We start from the raw sequence: 21716 nt of genomic DNA, 5'->3' as shown, positions 1-21716 counted from the left end.
TTATTTGAATATTTTGTTCTTAAATATAATGAGAGAAATAAATAGATGAAACTGTCACATGAAAATTTGGTATAAGATGGTTTACCTTTCTTAGGTCAGAATACATTTTAGATTCATCAGCCAATCACTTCAGCTAGTTCTGAGTTGGTCTTTGCTTCATCCAAGAGCATAGAGAAAATTGCGAGTTTGAAAGAATAATTTTCATGAATAAATGACGTTCATGCTCTCATGAGTTTTCATTTGTGTTGCATTAAGCGTTTAGCTGAGTTACATACATTAAGCTAGGTAATGGGAATTCGCTAATGACTTTCACCTCTCTTGTTCAGGATAATTTTCATGATTCGAAACAGGGTTTGAAGCTGCTACATTTTGAATCACTGCAACGCATCTGTAATCATCGTACTAGAGACACATTGTCTGACTTTAAAAACTATTAAAGCTTTACATATCAATTAGTAACGAAAATTTTCTCAGTTTAAAGACATGGCAATCTTTAGCAGCCTAGAAATCTCACTCTCGATGACAGCTATGATGAAGTAAGGAGCCTGAACTCATTCGATTTCAAATTAACTGCGAATGAGCTTTCACATAGAGAAGAAAAGAAGGTGTTTGCATCTTGAGGATTGTGTACCCTGTGGCGTAGGTCGATACAACCTGGTCAGCAAAACCCGGAATTCGAAGTATGAAAAACGGACCATAACGTCCGATTTTTTTCCTCAAGTCAATTCATGATATAATTTCAAACACTTCAAGTAGAAGCATTTCTTCCATAAACTACACCATTTACAAGAAAATCGATGATAAAAGTCGCCGTACCGACCTACGTCATCAAAAAAATTCCAAGATGCCCGAAATGCAAACACCTCCTTTCTTTCTCTATGGAACTTTCTAATGAACAATAGTGAATCAGATAAAGTGTAATCGGAAGAACTTCAGGGGTCTACAAAATGTTTAGTAGGTAGAGATTTTGTAAGCTAATTATTTCGTCATACCAGCATTGCTATGTTTAAAATAAAATAAAAAATACAGTGGGCGAAGGCTTGTTAAACTTAAATTTTACATTTCAAAATAACCGTTTGTTGAGAGTCCGTCGTTTCGGCAGTGTAGATTTTCCTTGAAATATACCACAAAACTAGACTATAACTAATTTGATTTCTAGCAGGAAAACATTATTCCCAGTCGGTTGCAGACTTTCTATGTTAGCTAGCATGTGCAAAGACTTTTAGCATTTGACCAAATTAATCTACAAAATAAAGAGAAATTATCACTTACCGTGATCATTTTGTTTATCACCCTGAAGTTTTGACCTTGAAATCATCCACACGTTATTATACATTTTGTCATTAATCCTAAATGGAATGTAAATTAATTTAATGTTTTTTTTACATTCTAGATAAGTAATCGATAAAAATCGCAATTTATGCTGGAAATAAATTGTTTAAAATTTTCATAGGCATATTCTTTGTTCCCAGAGAACTTCGTATCAGTCTGATTTCTGCCGTTGAATGAATAATCCTTTTTCTCCTCACAAAGCTACATTCCTAGTTAAGGTTTATTATTTTCAGCAATTTACTTAATTCTTGTCATATTTTGATGCTCATCAATGACTCTATCCGAATGCGACTGAATTGCAAATCAACATGCATACGTCGGTGTATGGCCAAATATCCCGGCTATTGCATTTGGAGATGCAAGAAATGAGAACAGAAAAAAATCCATCCACCCAAGAGCGAACATAAGTTATATCTCTGAATACTTTTAAAATTTGTATCAATTACCTATTATTCTATTGAAACTTGGGTAAAAACCTCCTTTCATAATGGAAAACAAGTCAGTTAACCTAAAATGGAGCTAAAATTTGAGTTACTTATGCGGTAAATACAAAAATAATTCTGAATATTTTTTACCTCTATTTTTAAGTAGTAAAATTGTATAAGTACCATGTCTTGAACTATCCTAAATTTTCTGGTCAAGGATTAGTGAGGTATGGAGGGATTTTTGGTGTCCTCAACCCCGTTCATCATAAAATTCTTCTAATTAAAATTCTCCTACTTCCTTTTGTCTGAAGAGCTTTCATTGTACCATAAAGTCATTTTTTTTCTTCCAAGAAACCACATGTTCTGAGTTGCATAGTTATGTTTTACTCATTTATATGACATGTTGTAAAATAAGTTGTATATTAGAATAATTCTTTTGTTAAGTGGCCGTGCCTTATCCTCCTAGAAAATTATAGAGTCTGTATCAATCCTTGAGGCACTCAATCCTGGACTCGCAAATATGTTCTCTGGAATCAACTGATTTCTACCTTCCCTTCCTGTTCTTACCTTATTTTTTTTCTTTCTTTCTTTTTAACGATGTGACATTTTTATTTGATTGAAATTATTTATGTTGAGTTAAGTAAATGTTTATTTGAGGAGGAATCAAGTAACTAATTAAAAATTCGATTTTTCAGGATTCCATCTTCCTTGTAGGTACCTACTTACGAGTGCAAACCAACTTGTATAAGGAAAATTGAGCAGGCTGTAACCCAGTGTTACAGTTATTTACGTACATTTGTATTTAGGTTTTCTCTGGAACACTCTTAACTCAGTGATGCTGCTAATACTTTGAGCACGAGCGTGCACAATAATTTTCGTGTTTTTACGCACATGCAAAATATGCATTGATATCTGTATCACAGTAAGTGGTGAGTTTCGAAGATGCTCCAATTACTCCATACTATCCACTAATCAGTAGTTATAACCATGAATGGGTCACTTTATGTCTAGGAATAAATTGTAGGAGAAATAAGTTGTCGCGCTCCTAGGTCCTTCTTAATTTTTTCTCAAAGGAATTGACGGTTACCTATCTCCGAATATTTTCTCAGACTACTATTTTAATCTCTTTTGAGGCTTGATAAATTTCATCTAGAAAATTTTAGGATTTATTGCTTCAAAAATGTTCCTTCATTCACTCATACCCATCTTGGTGGTCTCCCGATGATCCTCCAATTCCCAGAAGCTTTCTTTTGAGCTCAATCAAAAATCTTTTACTGAACTTATTTCCTATCGGACCGCATTTATTTTCAGTCGATTTGAATGTAAATTACATCAGGCTTGACTCGAAGGAGACGTATCAAATTGTCGTTAGGTCAAATTAGGCTTTGAAAAGTTAGTGCTTCACATCTAACTTCTGCTGTGAAAAATTGTATGTTCGCCCTTTTTGGCAACCATTTCACATTCAAAATCACGTCTTTTCTGTAAGTCTCAAACAACAGTTTTGACCTTAAAATAATTCGCGATATTTTTCAAGTTTCCGCCACTTCCGTTTTTGTAGTGAATACAAAAATTTCCGGTTTTGTAGGATTTATACATAGAGAAAAAAAAGGAGGTGTTTGCATTTCGGGCATCTTGGAAGTTTTTGATGACTTGATGACGTAGGTGGGTACAGCTGGGTACAGCGACGTGCCCTTCACGCTGTACCCACCTACGTCATCAAGTCATCAAAAAATTCCAAGATGCCCGAAATGCAAACACCTCCTTTTTTTTCTCTATGGGATTTATAAATCCTCCCAGTCCGATTTGTATGAGCGTGCTTCTACCAGAGGCAGGAGTTATGAAATTCCTGACATAACTTCTTCATAATACTTATCCAAATATAGATCTTAATACTGATCAGATTACTTACCTATACAATTTTCAATGTTACTTTGTGGACAGAGTCTTCTAGTCTAATCTAATCTACTGAGCATAAATGTGGCCGAATATTTTAAATTGTTTATTCCAGATTTTTATCTTTTTGTCACTCAGGCCCATTTTTACTTTCAGCTTTTTTGTGCTCAAATCCATCTCCGTTGATTTCAGAGAAAGTGTAATTTTTATTAATTTTTCGATAAACTAATAGGTGGACTACATAAAGCAACATAAAAACCACTTATCGATATTGAGCTGTGTCAGGTCACAGCTTCATCCCCTGTGAGTGCTGAGAATCAAATAATTAGACGAGTGATGTGGCTCATCTTTTAAAGTTTAGTCACTCCTTTAGGTCAGCAGAACTGTGACATAATGGGAAACTATAATGACATAAAGAGAACTTGCGTCAACTCCCAAGTAGCCGTGATCGCGATGAGTTGCGATTTGATCGGAGAATGTATTGCGATTTCATCGATGTCGATTTATTGCAATATTAGTGGATAAAAATTGCGATAAATTGCAATTCCATCACATTAATTTGAAATAGAATTGCGATTTTACCGTCGGCGATTTATCGCAATAATATCGAACAAAAAATCGTGATGAATTGAGATTCGATTTTGATTTTTTCGAAAACGATTTTATGGGGATAAAATTGCGACAAGATTGAGGTTGATCGCTCATGGATGTTAATAACCCTAACAATTTTATTGCCAAAAAATCTTAAAATAATCGCAAATCAATTTCAAGGTATCACGAGTTTGCCGTTGAAAAATGCTATTTGGGTGTCTACATGCAGTTCTCTTGATGTTTCATTTTTGTGTCCGTCAACAACTGGCAGATTTCATTCACAGTTTATGTGCGTCCGCAATTTTTGCTATTTTCATCAAGAATCTTAGGATTTCTACTTTAACTTGAGAGTTGTTGTCTTATAATTTTGTCTTTGGGGTAGGTAGATACATTTAGTGAATTTGTTTAAAAATTATGTTTGGGGCCAAATTATTTTTTCTTTAGAGTGTAAATATTGCAGAATCTAAATGTAAGATAGAAATATTCAACTGTTATTACCGAAGTATTGTTATGATTGTCACTTCTGATTGGTAATCATCATTACTAAGGTGTTCTTTTATTTCAAACGCTGTATTACGTTTTAGTTTGTCTTAAGTTTTTGTTTTTGTTTATTTTGTTTTATTTATTTTTTTTTTGAAGCATTTATTACCTGAGCAAAAAAATCAACAAGTTATGACTTCTTTTTTAAAGGGTTCAAAGAAAAGTAATGCACCCAAAGTGAAATATAGGAGGGTGTACGGAAGGTAACAATCTGCATTTGTAGATTGATAATAACAGTATATTTGTTGGAATTAGATTATGTTACAAAACTCCTTTAATAATTGGTCCTCCTCTCTTCGTTCTTCTCTTGGTCTACTGATTTTTAGCCTTGTAGGCACTTGATTGAACTCACGAATGGGTTGCATGATGCCTAAGCAGGCATTACATTATCTGGAGGAAAATGAAATATTTGTTTCTTTTCTTATTATTGAGCCAAGCCATTATTAACGAAAGCTCCTTACCCTCTGCCAAGAAATTAAAATGAAAGGAAGCTGAGATGTATTTATCGTATAGTATCGTTTCTGAATATTCACTATTCTAGAGTTGATCCGTGTTACATGTGCAATATCTTTCGTCACTGACAGTGTCATTTCAAATACTTCCTGATATAATATGTAGCTGAAAGAGGTCAATACTCAATATCTTTTTCGAGGTGTGATGTAGGGAAAGCAGGAGTAGCAGTTCATAAAATATTCATCATCTCAATATGTGTAAAGATCAAGAGCTAAAGTGTTCAAAGATGAAAGAGAAAAATCCAAATTTCAAAATTTGGAAAGAGAGGATAGGTCCTGATGGTCCTATTTCTTTTCCACATACTCCTTTGAAATCTGTTCAATTCTTATAAGTTGAGAATCTGCTGCGACGTCACTTTTGGAGGATGGAATAAAACAAAAAAATCATTCTTGTTGGTCTCCAACTGACAGACCTCCATATATCCTGAAATGTTTTCAATAATTTAAATCCGATGTATTTTTCCTGCTCTATGACTTAATTTTTCCAAAACTATTCGGAATATTTGTCAAAACCTTCCAAAGCATTACGCTTCGATTTTTGAACTTCAATTCATCTAAATCATGTAGGATCTTGTGTTCCTTTTCCTTACTTTTACTATCAGTTTTATTTGAAACGTGTTCTACTTTAAGCCAACTTCTCATAATTTTGGTTTGTTTTGTAAATAAAAATTACTCAATATTATGAATTAAAAATGAATATGCCCATTAAAATGTTTTTTTTTCTGTTCACTACTAACTTCCCAACATTTTCGTTCGACGATGCTATACATGATTCTTCCGAATTTCGAGGATTTCACGTTAAACACAATTGTATATGCAATGTAGAAACCCCTTGAAAACCAACAACCGCAGCCGTACGTTCTGTCTCAGAAAAACAAGAGCGCCCGCAATTGTTTGTGTATGCAACACGGCCATTCCGAGAACAGAACACGATTAGTTGTATCCACACCTAGCCATTGAAAAAGCCGCATTGCCTCCAATTTTTTGAGATAATAAAATGTGTCACCCACTCCATTCATGCGTCGTCGTCGCACGAATATACTAAAACGATACGATTTGTGAAAATTGTAAGCATCAATAATTCTGAGCGCGAAGGATCTTGAAAGTGATCATACAATGTTTTGGCTAGAAGCAAACTTTCCAAACTTTTTCCGATTTAAAAAGCCCTTGAAATGAGTGTTTCTGACCTTTTCAGAGATTTCCTGAATTTGGGTCCGCTTGCCAGGTTCGCTGATTATGAGAGTTAGTTCACCTGCAGAGAATTTTAGATCAGAAAATCGCGCTACTCGGGTCATTTTTAGGGGACTACATTTCTTCCTGTCAATCGGAAAACTTCAATTTTGACCCAAAAATTTTAGCCCATGTAACACCTGTCGATTTTTCTCGATTTTCGAAATTTTTTTTCAAGATATCCAACTATTTCTACGTAAGAAGGAGTGTAGAATCGATTTTATCGAAGTTAATTAATTTGTATCCACCAATCGGCTGTATTCTGAATGTTCCTACGTATCCTGAGGACCTATATTTACAGTCGGGTAATTATCAATTTTTAAGGCGTGCAGTCATGCAAAGGAAAAACGCCGTATGAACATTCGAATGCTGCCAAAATGCCTCTTGACAACATGTTACATTATAGGAAACGTATGCATATTTTTCTTTGAAAGTATCAGATGATTTGAATCAAATTATAAACAAACTACTTTGAAAAATTGGAAGAAAATATCTACGAATTTCCAAGCAAATCTGTGTTTTATCAAAGGAAATTTGGCAGCAGGAGGAGGGTCATACGGTATTTTCCCTCGCAAAACAGCACAGTTCATTCTAAAATGCTCATTTACTTGGGCTTATTTTAGTCCATGTGACTCATTGATTTGTACTTCGCTTGCATATACATGGCGTTAAAAGAGGTACCTCAAAGGAGACTTTAACGCAAAGCTAGAAACATAGAGGTTACTATCAGACTCTTCTTCCCTCAGGCTGATTCTACGGCTCATATGATTCAATGAAATATGCACTTTGCTTATATGTACAGGTCGGGATTTAGGGGGTGGCCACATGAGCCGCGGCCCATGGCGGCAAATTTAGGGGGCGAGAAATGTTGTAACTTCTTCAAATGTAGGTATCAAGAAAAAAATCTGATTCAGAAAAATAATTACAATCGAGAAAAGGCGAAAAAATCTCTTATCTCCTTTGAGTTAAAGTGGATTGCATTTTGCAAAAAGGAACCACTGGCATTGCAATGTTGCTAAGATTGTGCAACTTCTTTTGTCTTGGAGGAAAAACCCGATTATCCATTAATAGTTTCTATATATTTTACTCGCTAAAAACTGTAAATTTAAGACAAAAATTACCATCTAAATTTCATAGTTTTTCACGATTTCCACAATCTTATTGCAAAAGATGAAGTTGCACAATCTTAGCATAATTGCAATGCTAGTGGTTCCTTTTTGCAAAATGCAATCCAAGTATAGTAATTTCTAATTTGCTCGTCTTTCGGTGATACGAGAGACAGCGCCTTTCATTAGTCTAGTTGAGAGAGAAACCGAACACGCAATTTGGCCTGAAGCGGCGCGGCGCAGAGAGCAATGATGACGAGGACTTGAGATGGAAAGGAGAAGCCCTCGGCGCGCCGGTCAGCATGAAACACATACTAGCGCCTACAAGGCTCCATGAATACTTCACGCATTGCGTCAAATGTAATGCGGTCAGCAGCGGTTGGCATGAAACTCATAGTGCCTACAAGACTGCATGAATACTTCACGCATTGCGTCAAAAACAGTGCGGTCAGCAACGGTCGGCGTGAGACGCATAACGCCTACAAGACTGGATGGATACTTCACGCATTGCGCCAAACACAGTGCGGTTGGCGAGGTGGCGGAAATTAAAATCATTAAACCACATTCATGTTTATTCTTTCATAATTGTTTCGTTCTTTTCTTATAAATGAAAGGCCTCGTCCACACAGAGATAGGTTTATATTATTTTATTGCGAAATCAATTAATATTAGCCCTCTGAAGTTTCAGATGATTTAGATACATCGAATGACGAACCAACTTCTCTGAAAAATTGAAAATTAATTTTCAACAAAAATTTCAATTTTTCAGGAAATCTTTGGTTTATAAAAACAAATTTGGCAACAGTCAAGGATTCGCACGGCGTTTTTCCTTAGCAAAGTAGCATAGTTTTCATCCCTAAACTACAAGTTCTCCTCATCGCGGAATATGGATGACCGTGATATATGCAGTTGTTACTTGGTGCGGCAGCGGGCGGCGCTCAGCGCCGAATCGGTTACCAACGATATTCCTGTTACTTTGCCTTTTTTGGCAATCCAAACTGACTTCCTCAGCCGAGGTACGCTTAGAAACGGGTGTTTTTAACCCTTTGATGATAGTTCATCAAACGCGCATTCCAGCGGACTCTTGGAGGCTTTTCGACCACAACATCGGACATAGCGGGGCATTTCCAAGGGGAGTAGCTTGCTTTCAGCCCGATAGGAGAACTCTCTATTTTGTTCCCGAAAAAGTCCATACCCCTGTCGATTTTCCTCGATTTTGAGCGGAAAAAAAATTTCGAGATTAGCGTTGAGTCCTATAAATTTTGAGATATGGGAATCCATTGGCGCATGGCCCCGAGGCTCGGCGATCCAAGTAGCATTTCTCAACAGAAAAATCGCTATATTATCGAGGATTTTATCGAGGATAAAATCGCAAGGATCATCGACATCTGAGCGATTATCCTCGATGTTATCGCGATAAAATCGCGCTTTTATCGCCCGACAATTTATCGCGATATTCTCGAAATAAAAATCGCGATAAATGGCGATTTAATCTCGATTTTATCGACAAAAATTGATCACAATTTTATCTAACCAAAAATTGAGATATGGCGATTTAATCGCCATATATCGCAATTTTTGATGCGATAATATTTCGATATATTGCCCTTGATATATTCGCGATAACCAACCGATAAAATCGCTATTTATCACGATCACTGCTACTTGGGGAGGCCGAGAAACGGTCAAAATCGATCGTCTTTGAAAGTTCATCAAATGGGCTCTTTTCGCCGATTAAGCGGATCAGCGGACTCGTGGAACTTTTTAGACCAGATAAATCGGACGCGCAATCGGTGGCGAAATTGGCTCGCTCAAACTTTGATATTCATAGCTGGAACTCTGGCGATTTACATGTTTTTTCTCGAGAAAATCCCGGGAAAGTGGGATAAAACTTTGATGCCTCATCAGAGAGTATGCTCCTGAAAATCAGGAAAATCAGGGCGAGATCAGAGCGAATGACCGCGAAAAACCAATACAGAGGAATTAGCACTGCACGTGAACAAAACCTTTCAATTTTTTTTTAAAAATTGGGAAATGTCAAAGGTTTTAAACTGATCGATTTTGATAAACCTCAGGCGCATCGCTACACTCGAGAAAAAATTTCGCGGGAAGCGGCCCAGGAAAGTTCCAAATCTCACTGGCGCAAGAGATTGCCTCTTTTCTTGAAAATACATATAGATAATCATTAATTCTGCTGAAGCTGCGTATGCGCATTATGATTCAACAGAAAGGGAAAGCAGAAAGAGGAGATAATGAAAAAACTTATCAGATACATTTAATATTACATTTTTTTTTTATTTTACTCTTCTGATGATAGAATTTGAACATGTTTGCTTTTGAGAGGGCTGTACATAGACCATAAAGTACAAAAATATGAGCTCTTTAGACTGTACATAAAACAATTAGCCAATTCCAGACATGGAAGCTTCGGTTCTGTCAGTGCACTTTGAATGTAGATTAAGTTTGGTTTCGAAGTGCTGACTCAAATAGGAAGGAATAAATCAAAACTCAAACAACTGTTTGAGAAGAATTTTACATGGAATGTGATGAATGGCTCAATATTCAATCTCCACAACTCATATGAGCTGTAACACGGATTTTAAATGAAGTGATTTTTTGGTTTTCTTCAATGAAATTAAGATACTTTGAAAAAATGCTAGGGAAGATGTTTGATGCACCGTAAACGCAAGTAAAACATTAGATTGCTACCATTCTACCACTTTGTTTAGGGGGTAAACTTTTATCATTTGTTCAGTGAATTAATATTTAACAATGAAAATTAAGATTTTCCTGTTACGTCAATGAAAGAAAAAAAAGTATAGCCACTTTCTAAACATATCTGGATTTGACTCATCAATTTTCAGGATAAGAAACACATAGAATTCGTAGATATGAACCGTTGACAAACAAAATGTAGCATGAAAGCCAATCCTTAAGAATCAAGCGATGTATTGTGTAACTAGTCTTTGTTCAATTCACGGTATCGCCACTGATAAAAATTTGATTCAAATGATTTTTGATCGCAGATAAAATTCATGCTAATCCTCAGTGTACTGATCGTAACGATCTCTTTTCATTGCAATGAACGCCAACTACTTGAAGCCTTATTGAATCTTTGATCCAGTGGCTTTGATGATGCAACATAGAATAGCAATAAGCTCATTAAATTTGTTTACGCCCTAAACCTACTCTTAAGAAGAACGAGAGGACTCGGTCTGTAAAACAACCCCACGTAACTTTTATGCAACCTTTGGTTCCATTTGAACTCCAATCTACTTGATACTACATTTAAGTGACAAACCTGACTAACCAACCAGCTCTCAGACCAATTTCGTTTGACCTTAAAATCAAAAGAAAAAATAAACAAATAAATAAACGTAACAGCTTCGATTTAAAATAGAAAAATAACACTCTTTTAGAGGTCTAAGAACGTAACGGACCTACTCAGCAGACATGAATTACACAGCTATGTACAACTAAGATAAACCTAGACAAATCATAGAAAACAACAAACAAATAAATAAATAGAAAATTGGTTGACAGCTTATTTACAATATTTATATTGTACACTAAAACTAACTCTAGTTAGTTACTCAACAAATATAAACTTTTACAAGAAAAACTTACGGCTACTAGTAATTATCACTAAAATAACGACCCATCTTATGAAAGTGCATATTTGTAACTTTGAGTGAAAATATGCGGACGGATCACTCTGCATAAAGCTCATGAGAGATACTACCAGATAATTTGATGGTGTATGTCAAGTCAACCCTCAGCAGCAACTACTCCTGATGAACTTAGGTTTCAATTATTGACTACGATTTCTTTATGCAGAAGAGGAACCAAAACAACTACAACAAAAACTCAACAATTGCAAGTATTTCAGCTAAACCAAAAAGAATTAGATATGAACTTTTCAAAATTAAAGAAGGGAGGAAAACCAGTTGTTGGAGATCTTTTAGGATCCTTAGTAAGGGATCGGCAAATAAAAATTCGTCAGGATGGTGAAAATAAAAAACTCCATTACTCGATTAGAGTGTTTCGAAATTTTTTAGGAGCGATGAACTGATAATTTTGAACAAATTCTTCTGGTATATTTCCAGAGAGGTGAGGAAAATTAAGCAAAGTTGAATGATCAATTGTGTTTTGTTGATACTTAAAATAAAGAGAAAGACAGGAGGATCACTTCTAAGCTGCATACCTGTTTTTTGGTCTCACCATAAATACGAAAAAAATTACAGGTATGCAATGATTTTTTGGTAGTGCAACCTGTCTTTTTACAATTGAAAGCTCGAATACAAAGCATGATTGCCTCCCATGATTACTGACACATAAAAAGTTACGCCTTACAAAATCAAAATGAGGTACTAAGATTTCAGATGATATTAGAATCGTTCATGGGCTAACTCTTCGTATAAAAAGGTCAAAATTAATGATATATTCAAGTCATTACTGTTGTTCGGCATTGCGTTGGGAAAACATAGTCAAAAACATAGTCAAACAAGAGATGCCTAGAGTTTTAAATCCCAGGAGTTACCACTGCTTGGGGGTGAGCACTTAAAATAATTAATCTCAAAGGTTAACCTAATGCAGTGATTTTGCGACCTAAATAAATTTGATGTGATTAATATCGGTTCCACAAGTGAACTCGGCACTTTAAGACTATAAACTGAGAGTTTTCTGGTGTTACTTAAAATACCGAGTCCAGTCACAGATACATTTTGATGATGAAAAATTACTACATCATCTGACAAAATGCCTAGGGAGAATACAGCACTGTTTCTCCGTGTGTATACCTTCATTAAGTTTCTATAAAAAAACAATCTTGACAGAAAGAAAAAAGAAAAAATATTGAACTTGTTTTTAAAAAGCTTCAACTATCCCAAGGGAAAGACTTTAACATTTTAGGAGAGAGACTTAAAAAAAAAGAACATCAATCAAAATAGAGACACCATCAAAGTTCCGCAATGTTTCCTACGTTAGTTAGAACTGTATCCTGAAATCTAGGATATTTCTTGGAATATGTAGAATCCAAAAATTTAATTCATGTTTTTTCAGGTGAAATAGATAACAGAAATATGAGATTCTACAATGAATGGGAGTGCAAAAATTACTGAGTTAAGAAATGGAAAGCGAATGGGAATAAATCAAAATTCGTTCTGTAAATTAAATTTCTAAATAAGTAATGGACCACTGAGCAAGGTATAAACTAAAGCACTGCGCAACATGTTTCCGCTTCAAGATTTTACTAGGAAAACGAGTCATTCTAGGGGAAATCTGGAAATCTACTCCAACACAAGATATAAGTGTATTCAATTAACACTGGTTAATTACCAAAAATACAAATGATGTCATAGGTATAATTTAAGTTCCATTTGATTTGTGTTGAAAATACTGTAAATATCTCGTTTAGGAATTGATTTCAAAACTTCTCACTGTGTGAATCGTTTTCTGCGTAGATTTTGAAGAGAGGACATGTGATGTTTTGTTCTACTACGCTAGACAAGTGACCCATTACTGTTCAGAAATGAATAGTGTTCTTCAATACACTTAATATTCATCTTAGCAACCTCTTTAGGTCAGGGTATGATTAAGAGATTCATGAGATCCATCACTTTGACTCAACAAAACATAATAGAGACAGATCTGAATTAAAGCTAAAACTAGCCGAAAACCTACAAATTTCCAATCCTTTATCGATATAGAATAAGTCTCCGGGTTTGCTTTAATGAACAATATGTTTTTTGGTAGAGAAGGGGGAAACAACTGCTTGGACTATTCTACATTGACAAAGAGCATTAACGCCTCTCATGTATTTTGACGGAATGAATGAACTGTCTCTTGGAACGCAGACTCTATCTTAGTCGCTTCTGTAGACAGTTCAAACTTTTATATCACTTGCCCTGACCAATTTTCTATTCCTCAACTGTTGAAAATATCGTTCTTAAACCTATTAATACCGACAAAAGTAATTGGATAAAATGGATGCTTGACATTAACAATTATGTCAAAAAGTACCCAAAACTCATACACTTGAAAAGTGGGAAGTTTCCTCACATTGATAAGCCCCCTTAAATCTCATTGGTCACTTGAAAATTCGCCATTAACCTCTTCCTAGACTTTAGGAAACACTATAAATGCACCACAGCATTGAGACCCATCAAATTAAGCAAAAAATTGTTGCAGATGCAATAAACTTCCATAGCTGCTCTCTCACCCATAGATGGTTTTTAATTGAGGATCAAAGCTACGTATCTACACTGATCAAAGAGAGCAACAGAGAAGTTGCATACAACAGGAATCTGTACTTGGAGTTTCACCATTAAAGTATAAAATATTGCTGTCTTGGAAAATTTTCTAAGAAAAACGTAAAAATTGTTTTGTAAAAATAAAGAATTTTTTTTGTTGAAGTAAAATTACAAATCCTTTCAAATTATATTCACCAACACAAATTTCTTGCAAGTCAGTTTTAGACACTTAATCCCAGCGTGTCTATCAAGATATTTAAAATTTGTTGCTTGATCAAAGTGAAAAATAAATTTTCAAGCCAACTCACAATTCACAACACTTTCATTCATCAACACATACTTATTTTCAAACTTGTGGTAGTTCTCAGAGAGACTACTAAAATCTGAGCTCTAAAGATTCGGATTTTGATATGCCTATTTTTTTTATTAGTTTCTGGTATACTTGTTTTCAATGAGGAAATAAGTGGCTCATTCTTCAATAATGGGACATTTTTGAGAAAGTTCAGCTGAGATTTTTTAAACGGAAGCATTTTGTTTTTGAAGAACATCAAGACTCATTTCCCCCTTTTGTCAAAATTTGCAGAAATACATTATCTTCACACCAACATTGAGGTATGATTTTGACTGAATTTCTGGAGGGTGGGTACAATTTTTGACTCGTTTGCACCAAATTACATTCCAGATGAGCAGGGGCATTCTACCCGGTCTTAGCTGACTGCAGCTCTGACATCTGTCAACATCATCGAGCAGAGCTTTTGTCCTCAATCACAGCATTACTATTTTTCAAGTTTACGGTTTCAGTCTTTTAAAGCCGGCTCCTTCACTGCCGAGTTTCAATTCTTCGTAGAGAGTTGGAGGAACTTCTGTCGCCATCGAAGGCACGTGCAGTTGTTCGTTCTTCCAATTCGGTGTGTTCAGAGTCCCATTTGAACTAATGTGATTGTCACCTCCTTGACTTGACTGAAAAAGAGAGAGGTTTTTAAGCTTATTGTGGCGGAGAGGGATTTTCATAGAAAATATATTCTAAAACTTTTCTAACTAAAAACTTAGGATGAAAACAACTTATCCATCCTCCAGCACATGACCTTATTGGAAATACACTTCAGTGGAAAGACATCGAAAATTGATATATTTATTACAAGGCAGATAGGGCTTACTGTGTCTTGTCTCATGTTGCCGACAAATCCAAATATAGTTTCAACTATTAGGCTGCAGCCGTCTGTTAAATTCAATGGGTTAAGCTGAAAAGCATCATCCATTTCTTTTTTCGTGAGAGCAAAATTAGGAATACATTATTATGTATTCCTAATTATGCTGATTAATTTTGCCTGATTATTCTTCAATAAACCTTTTATTTCAAGTTGAATGAAGTTAGGAGGATATATGATTACAAATACTATTTCATTCATTCTACTGATAAAATTGTTTCAAATGTTTGACTACATTTTTTTCAATTTTGCAATTTTTTGTTCTCAAAATTTAAATTGTTCCCAAATAGTTAGTTTTTTTAATTGTTGTGTTTTTTTGTGGCAAATAATGAAAAATTAATCTCTGAAATATGGTTGTTCCAATTTACATTAGACTCATTTTGCATCCTCTATTTTCTGACCACATTAAATTTTAAGGGACATGCTCTATCCACTACTCCAAGAAATGCAAACAAAAAGCTGCGTTTTGAAAAAATAGCAAATAAAAAAGAAGGTGGGCTTTATTCTCCCTCTTTTCCTCATTGGGTCCGTTTACTTTTTAATCAGTCTCATTCTCGCAATAACAGGGCATCAATAACTTGGTTTTTAGCTTCCTTTTTCCGTTGAAAATGAGCTTGTCATTAATTTGAGACATCCAGGTTTTTTTGCATAAGACTTTTTTATTTTGTAGCAGCCTTCCTCCGGACTAAGTTGTTATTAAACTATGTTTTTTGGCTGATTAAATTATTCTCCGTTCTCTTTTTTCATGAATCTTGCTGATCATGAAGAATTCTATGGATACTTTCCTTAAAAAGTAATAAGGACTGAAAATGCATACAGCACTGAACATACCTGAATATTATCCATATTGACTTCGCGGAGGTAACTTGGGTTTTCAAAAGCAACACCATTGGGTCCAAATTTATGTCCAAGTAAATTTCTAGACCGCGCAAACCAAACAGCACCTCCGATAAGTGCACCGACTATTAGTAAAGCTGTTATTACGCCAAATGTTGTGCCCATATTATGACCATCTTCTAGACAGAAAAAAAACCATCATTAAAGAAGAAAAATTAGGGAAAAACATATTTTCATGAGAAACTTACTTCCTTGAATAGCTGAAAGTGAGAAATTTTAGCAGTTTTAGGTATTTTCATTTCACAGCAGTGAGTTCCTATGTTGAAAAATCTTGAATTTTTACCAGATGAAATAGGGGGAAATTCATTATTTCCAAAGGCCATGAAGAGAAATTAAGACAATATTTTTTAATTAAGACGCTTTCGTTTTTGCTCTTTTAAAATGTTTGCAAGTGCCAACATATTTCAGTGCTGAAACCAAACAAGTAATTAACTGAGTTGTATGAAATCACTGGATGAAAGCGGAGGTTGGTTCAGAAAAACCACAGGAAAATTCTCGATTAATTATCTAATTACTAAAATGAAAGCCCCTTTAGAGCTGCAAAAGCTGAACACCTTCTGACCCTCGAAGTGCTCCACGCCTCAGGCATTAAGCTTTACTCTTATGATATTATATTATAGATTGAGACATGGACTACCGCTTCTTTCAAAAGCCCGAAATGTTTAAATAAACAGATATGTAAAATATTTAGTACATTTGAGAAGCTCAAAACTGAAATATTAGAACTTGATTGGCCAAGACAATATCCATCATAAGAAACATTTAGTCATTCAGAATAAATTATAACATACCTACTTGCATTCCTGCTATTTATTTCCTTTTTTTTTAAATTTATTTTTATTTTTTTCTACAGAAAATTTTTAGAAGTCATTACCTAGAGATGACGAAGAAGTGATGTATTTATCACTGGTGGTGAAGCGCACAGTCTCTGAAAGGGCTGATGTTCCAAACTGGTTGCCCGCTTTGACAACAGCCTCGTACTGAATACCGTCTTTCAAGTCTTTGAGCTGCACTTCGGTGTCTTTGGTATCAACTTTTAGTGGATTGCGGTTACCAACTTGTTTGTAAAATACCCTGAAAAAATCACAAAAAGTGTTCACTCAGACCTATGTGTAATTTACTCATAGAAATTTATTTAAAAGGTTTTCTTTCCTTCAATAAAACAAACAAAAGTACAGAGTAATGAACGTTTTAAGTTTTGTATTTTCGTTTTCTATTTTCATTCTGAAAAAGTGAAAAACTCAGCCTAATTTCTTGAATTTTTTAAGAAATGTTGAGAGAAAACTAAAAAAAAAAATGTTGAAAAAAAGAGGCAATATTTGAGGAAATGTTATAGAAAATGATAACACGAAACCGCAACAGATAGGAGGAAAAAACTCTCTAGTCCAGCACCAAAAACAGAATTCTTTGCCCTTTTATGTCCCTCTATTATTTAACCACTTCTGTTTTCTAACAAACAAGAAAAACCCTTTTACCAATGACACACATTATTAAAATAAGCTTATTTATACCTGTAAATTTCTACAGTGTGAGGGTTCTTGGTAGGAAGATCCCATTTGACTAGAATTGTATGAGAATCGATCACGTTCACACGAACATTTTGAGGAGGTCCTGGTAGTTTCTCTGAAAATACGAGCAAACAAAGTTGAAAAAACAAAATTGAGGATAAAGCAATGAGAAAAGGCACAGACCCTGAAATATTAATTGCTCTCTTGGTTTATCATTTGGAAATTTCTACCTTGGAACCAGTCAATATGAATGTCAAAAAATATGAAAAAGGTAACTCATTGTTTGAAGCACTGGTGTTTTATGGACCTATCTGATTGAATCAATCATCTAAAAAGTAGAATTAATGCCTGTTTTGCAAGAAAAGAATTCATCAAATACAGACTAGATGTTAAGAAGGCACAGTACAAATGGATTTTTGAAAATACTAATTCAATATGATTTACCTCGTTCCTCATGGAAACAAGTCATAATTTGCTTGGTGTAGGACAGCACACAGACTTTATTATTGAGGATTGGTTCTCCTCGGCACCAATCCAAGCATCTCCTTGGAACACTGTTTTGGGCGCAGCAACTGCGATGATCTGAACCATCTATTTCAAAAGAAAAATTGGCATGAAGAGCAGGATATAGAAAAAACACTTTCACTATAAGCTGCTTTGGTGAGGAAGCAGGCTTCCAAAATCATTTAAGGCACAGTAGGATTAATTTAAAATCTCCTATTTTTCAATTTTTCTTGAAAGTTATTTGGCAGTAACTGTAGGCAAAACCAGAGGAACATTTGGTGCTGCGCTTTTAGAGTAATCAAAGATGGCGTTTCAATGCCATTTTTTTGCATGCAAAGCTTCTGATCCAATGAAAAAAAAAAAGTTGCTGAAGTAATATCCTAGATATTAAAAATCTGCTCGACAACTCTTGAATGTTGATATGAACGCTACGGTTGTTATTTCAACATAGCTAGGATTTACTTTAACAACATGAGTGTCCATAAAAACATTCAAGAGGTGTTGCGCAGATTTTTAACATCCAGGATGTCACTATGGCAACTTTATTTCTCCGCGTGGGACCCGACTGGCTACATTTGCCTGATAAGCACTGGGGAAAATGAAACTGATATCAGGTGCATTGGTATGACCCTAAAGAAGTATTCATAATATTACTGCCTTTGCTACACCCTCTTCCTTCCTCCCTTGTTATTATATTGATGTCTGTTATAGTTCATAATGAGACTGCTATTATTACAAATTTTAATCTCTTTGCCTTGATTTCCTCTTAGGATTGTGTGCGCCCAGCGCTATGTGAGCATCTGGTTGCTTAATAATCAGATAAAATTTTTAGTGTTCTTTACATCTGTAAATTAATACATAAGCAAGCAAACAATTAAGGGATAGGAGAGATCAATGGATAAAACAGGATCAATGATTCACAGGAGTACTGGCATCATATTTACCTGCTGCACATTTCATGAGTTTATCGAACTCGTTCAAGCACTCTGGTTTACTTGCGACAGCTTCAATGTCAAGGAAGTATGAGCAAGCATCCATACAGTTTGATGTGACATTTTGCTCAATGCAACACTGCGTAACATTGCTTGATGCAGCCTACAAAACAAGATCATAATTTTGAAGGACAAGAGAAATGAAGTTAATTTATCAAAACAAAGAAAGTACATTGTTCCACTGTTAAACTATGTAAAACAATATTAATTTTTTTTTTCAATCCAATTTAAAGATTGAAAGCTACAAAAACTGTCCCTCTGAGGCTATGCGGAATTTTTTGCGTTGTAACTATTGAAAACATAAGAAAACATTTAGAGACTGTAGAGAGACTACGGCTGATAAGACAACTGGTTAATTTTTATTTTCTCTTCCATTTTTACAATAAAATTGAACTGACTCCAAGCGAAGGAGTCAGAGGAAAAATTAAAATATAATTAAAACTTAAAAGAAAAAAATGAAAAAAAGAGGAACAAATTCAAAACTTACAACATTACGAATTCGAACTGAGACAGGTTGTGTTGAAGCACCAAATGCGTTTTCAGCATGGCAGAAGTAATCACCTTCATCTTTTTCCAACAATTTGTTGATGGTTAGTTTCATGCTGTACTTAGTTTCCTCCTGAAAATCAAAAGCAAAAGCTCAATGTTCTGTAGTTCTTCATATGTAAATTTATCACCACAGGCTACTGAAAATTTTGTAAGATTTGCTTTCATGAGAATTCGTGCTCAATGAAATCGATATCAAAATATTGAGAATCTACGACTCCTTATTGCTTTTGTAGTTTATTCAAAATGGTCTCGCGAATTTAATGGAATAACTGTCTTTAATGTTTGTAGGAATGCATACTAATTTATCGATATAAGGAACATTTAGTGAGAGATCCATTCTTATGTGTAATTCAATAATATTGAAAAGCTTGAAGGTTAAAATTTGATGCATGATGAAATTATTATTAAAAAAAATAAGACACGCAAGAAAATTGAATGATGCATCTTCGATCCTACTTACATCTTTCACCGCCTGTGTGCTGATTTCATACTTTCCGCTCAGAATAACAGGAACTCTGCCCTTCGGATCTCGCCAGAACATCATTTTCGGTTCCGGATAAGCTTCCACTATACATTGAAGTACGACTTCTTCGCCAAGTGCAGCCATGGTGATGCCTGATGCTGTAATTTCTGGAGCATCTATTGGTGCACAAAAAAACGTATTTCATTAACAAATTGTACAAATGTTTTGTACGTAACTTCTTGAGTAGCATAAAAACCAACTTTTGCATAAAACTGAAGTTCTATTCAAAGATTTGTGTTAAGTTGAACAACTCAGTGATATCTAAATTTATACTTTGATAAAAGGTCTAAAAGCTATTGTGCAAGACCAAAGAAAAGTGTTTGGTAGAGACACGTAACAAATTGAGATGGTGTTGCCGGTGGAAATGGAAAGCAAATTTTTCCACTAGATTCTTTTTCAAAAGGCTTGCTGTGAAAATAACTGGCTTGCTCATTGTGTCCATTTTTGGTGTCATTGATGGCAATCGAGAAACTGGGAAAATCTAAACCATTTGATAAAAACGTCAGCCAAAAAGCTCGAAGCACTTGAGGAGGTTAATGGCCTTTGCAAGTATTCTCTTATGCAAAACTAAAAAAAAAAATTATTTAATATAACTGCTTTAATTTCAATACATAATGAATTTTTTTGTTTGAATTCCATAATTTGTCTCATTTAAAAAAGGAACAGACAAAACTGGTTTTTAGAAGTTTTAATTAAATAAAATTAGCCCAAAATATGACCTCCTTACAACCAAAGAATAAAGGATTACACTTTTTATGTTAGTAACTGACATCATGATACAATTTCCGACTGACAAGGAACAAAAAGGTCTCAAACTTACGGCTAATGGTGATTTTTCTTGAAGCCTGCATCGGAATGCCGTAGCCATTATCCGCATAGCAAGAAATATGATCCATATCCCGTGTAACATTGTGGATCACAGTGACCATGTGCCTGGTGTTTTGTTGCCGCACTAATCGCCCTGAGATGTACAATGAGGTCGTTGGCATTGGGTTACCCATTGCAATACAAAGAATGTTCATACTGCTACCCTCCATGACTAGATTGACTGGGTGCACAATCGGTGGCTAAAAAAGGAACGTTTAACTCATGAGCTATTGGACATGGAGATCTGGTTTGAATTAAAGTTACTTGATTCGATTAATTTTCTTCCCTCATAAAGAAAAAGTTACGTCTATTTTCAGTATTTTCACTGTCTACTTTTAAACATCTATTGACTTGAGGATAAAGGGGATTTTAGAAAAAACGGGTCTACTGAGTTTGCTGTAAATTCATGTTACGTAATGCTGTTTGCAGCATCTTAGAAGGGGGCAAGCAGTCATCACATGCACCCAAACAACAAGTTCCTACATCTAACACTTACATAGATATTGCCCTCTGAAAATGATCATAATTCTTCGAGCACCCATGAGATTTAAACATTAAATCACAATGCTTTGACAGGTCAGATGAGCACATTTAATTTTCACCGACCCGAAACCTATGCTACAGAAAGAATTATTGTACTATATGTTGGAAACTTTAATACCTACAGGGCTAAAAAGTTTATGGTAGTACGCCAATGGAATATTATGACCCAAATCAGGAATTTGAGAGCCATCAGTATTTCATGAAACTAAAAATTAGGGTATTGAAACCAAAAAAAGACTGAAAAA

At 34.9% G+C, this 21716-nt stretch overlaps 1 protein-coding gene across 10 annotated transcripts in view; it reads right to left on the bottom strand.

Annotated features, from left to right (window-relative positions):
* Positions 1-9899: 9899 nt before the first annotated feature.
* Positions 9900-21716, bottom strand: part of LOC109031066 (Ig-like and fibronectin type-III domain-containing protein 1) — a 415859-nt gene continuing 404042 nt past the window's right edge. For 9 of the 10 annotated variants that reach the window (XM_019042365.2, XM_072298097.1, XM_072298099.1 and 6 more), the window contains 9 exons: positions 20882-21128; positions 19999-20177; positions 19477-19608; positions 18942-19092; positions 17938-18084; positions 17497-17608; positions 16860-17059; positions 15920-16104; positions 9900-14840 (listed from right to left, as the gene is read on the bottom strand). In XM_019042365.2, coding sequence (XP_018897910.2) covers positions 14670-14840; positions 15920-16104; positions 16860-17059; positions 17497-17608; positions 17938-18084; positions 18942-19092; positions 19477-19608; positions 19999-20177; positions 20882-21128 — 1524 coding nt within the window. In that variant the 3' untranslated portion in view covers positions 9900-14669. The remainder of the gene's footprint in view (positions 14841-15919; positions 16105-16859; positions 17060-17496; positions 17609-17937; positions 18085-18941; positions 19093-19476; positions 19609-19998; positions 20178-20881; positions 21129-21716) is intronic. The other variant, XM_072298100.1, reaches the window with a different exon arrangement.

Source organism: Bemisia tabaci, chromosome 3 (assembly GCF_918797505.1).
Source record: "Bemisia tabaci chromosome 3, PGI_BMITA_v3".
NCBI lineage: Eukaryota > Metazoa > Arthropoda > Insecta > Hemiptera > Aleyrodidae > Bemisia > Bemisia tabaci.
Note: the sequence above shows the minus strand (reverse complement) of the source record. Positions and strands in the feature narration are given on the sequence as shown.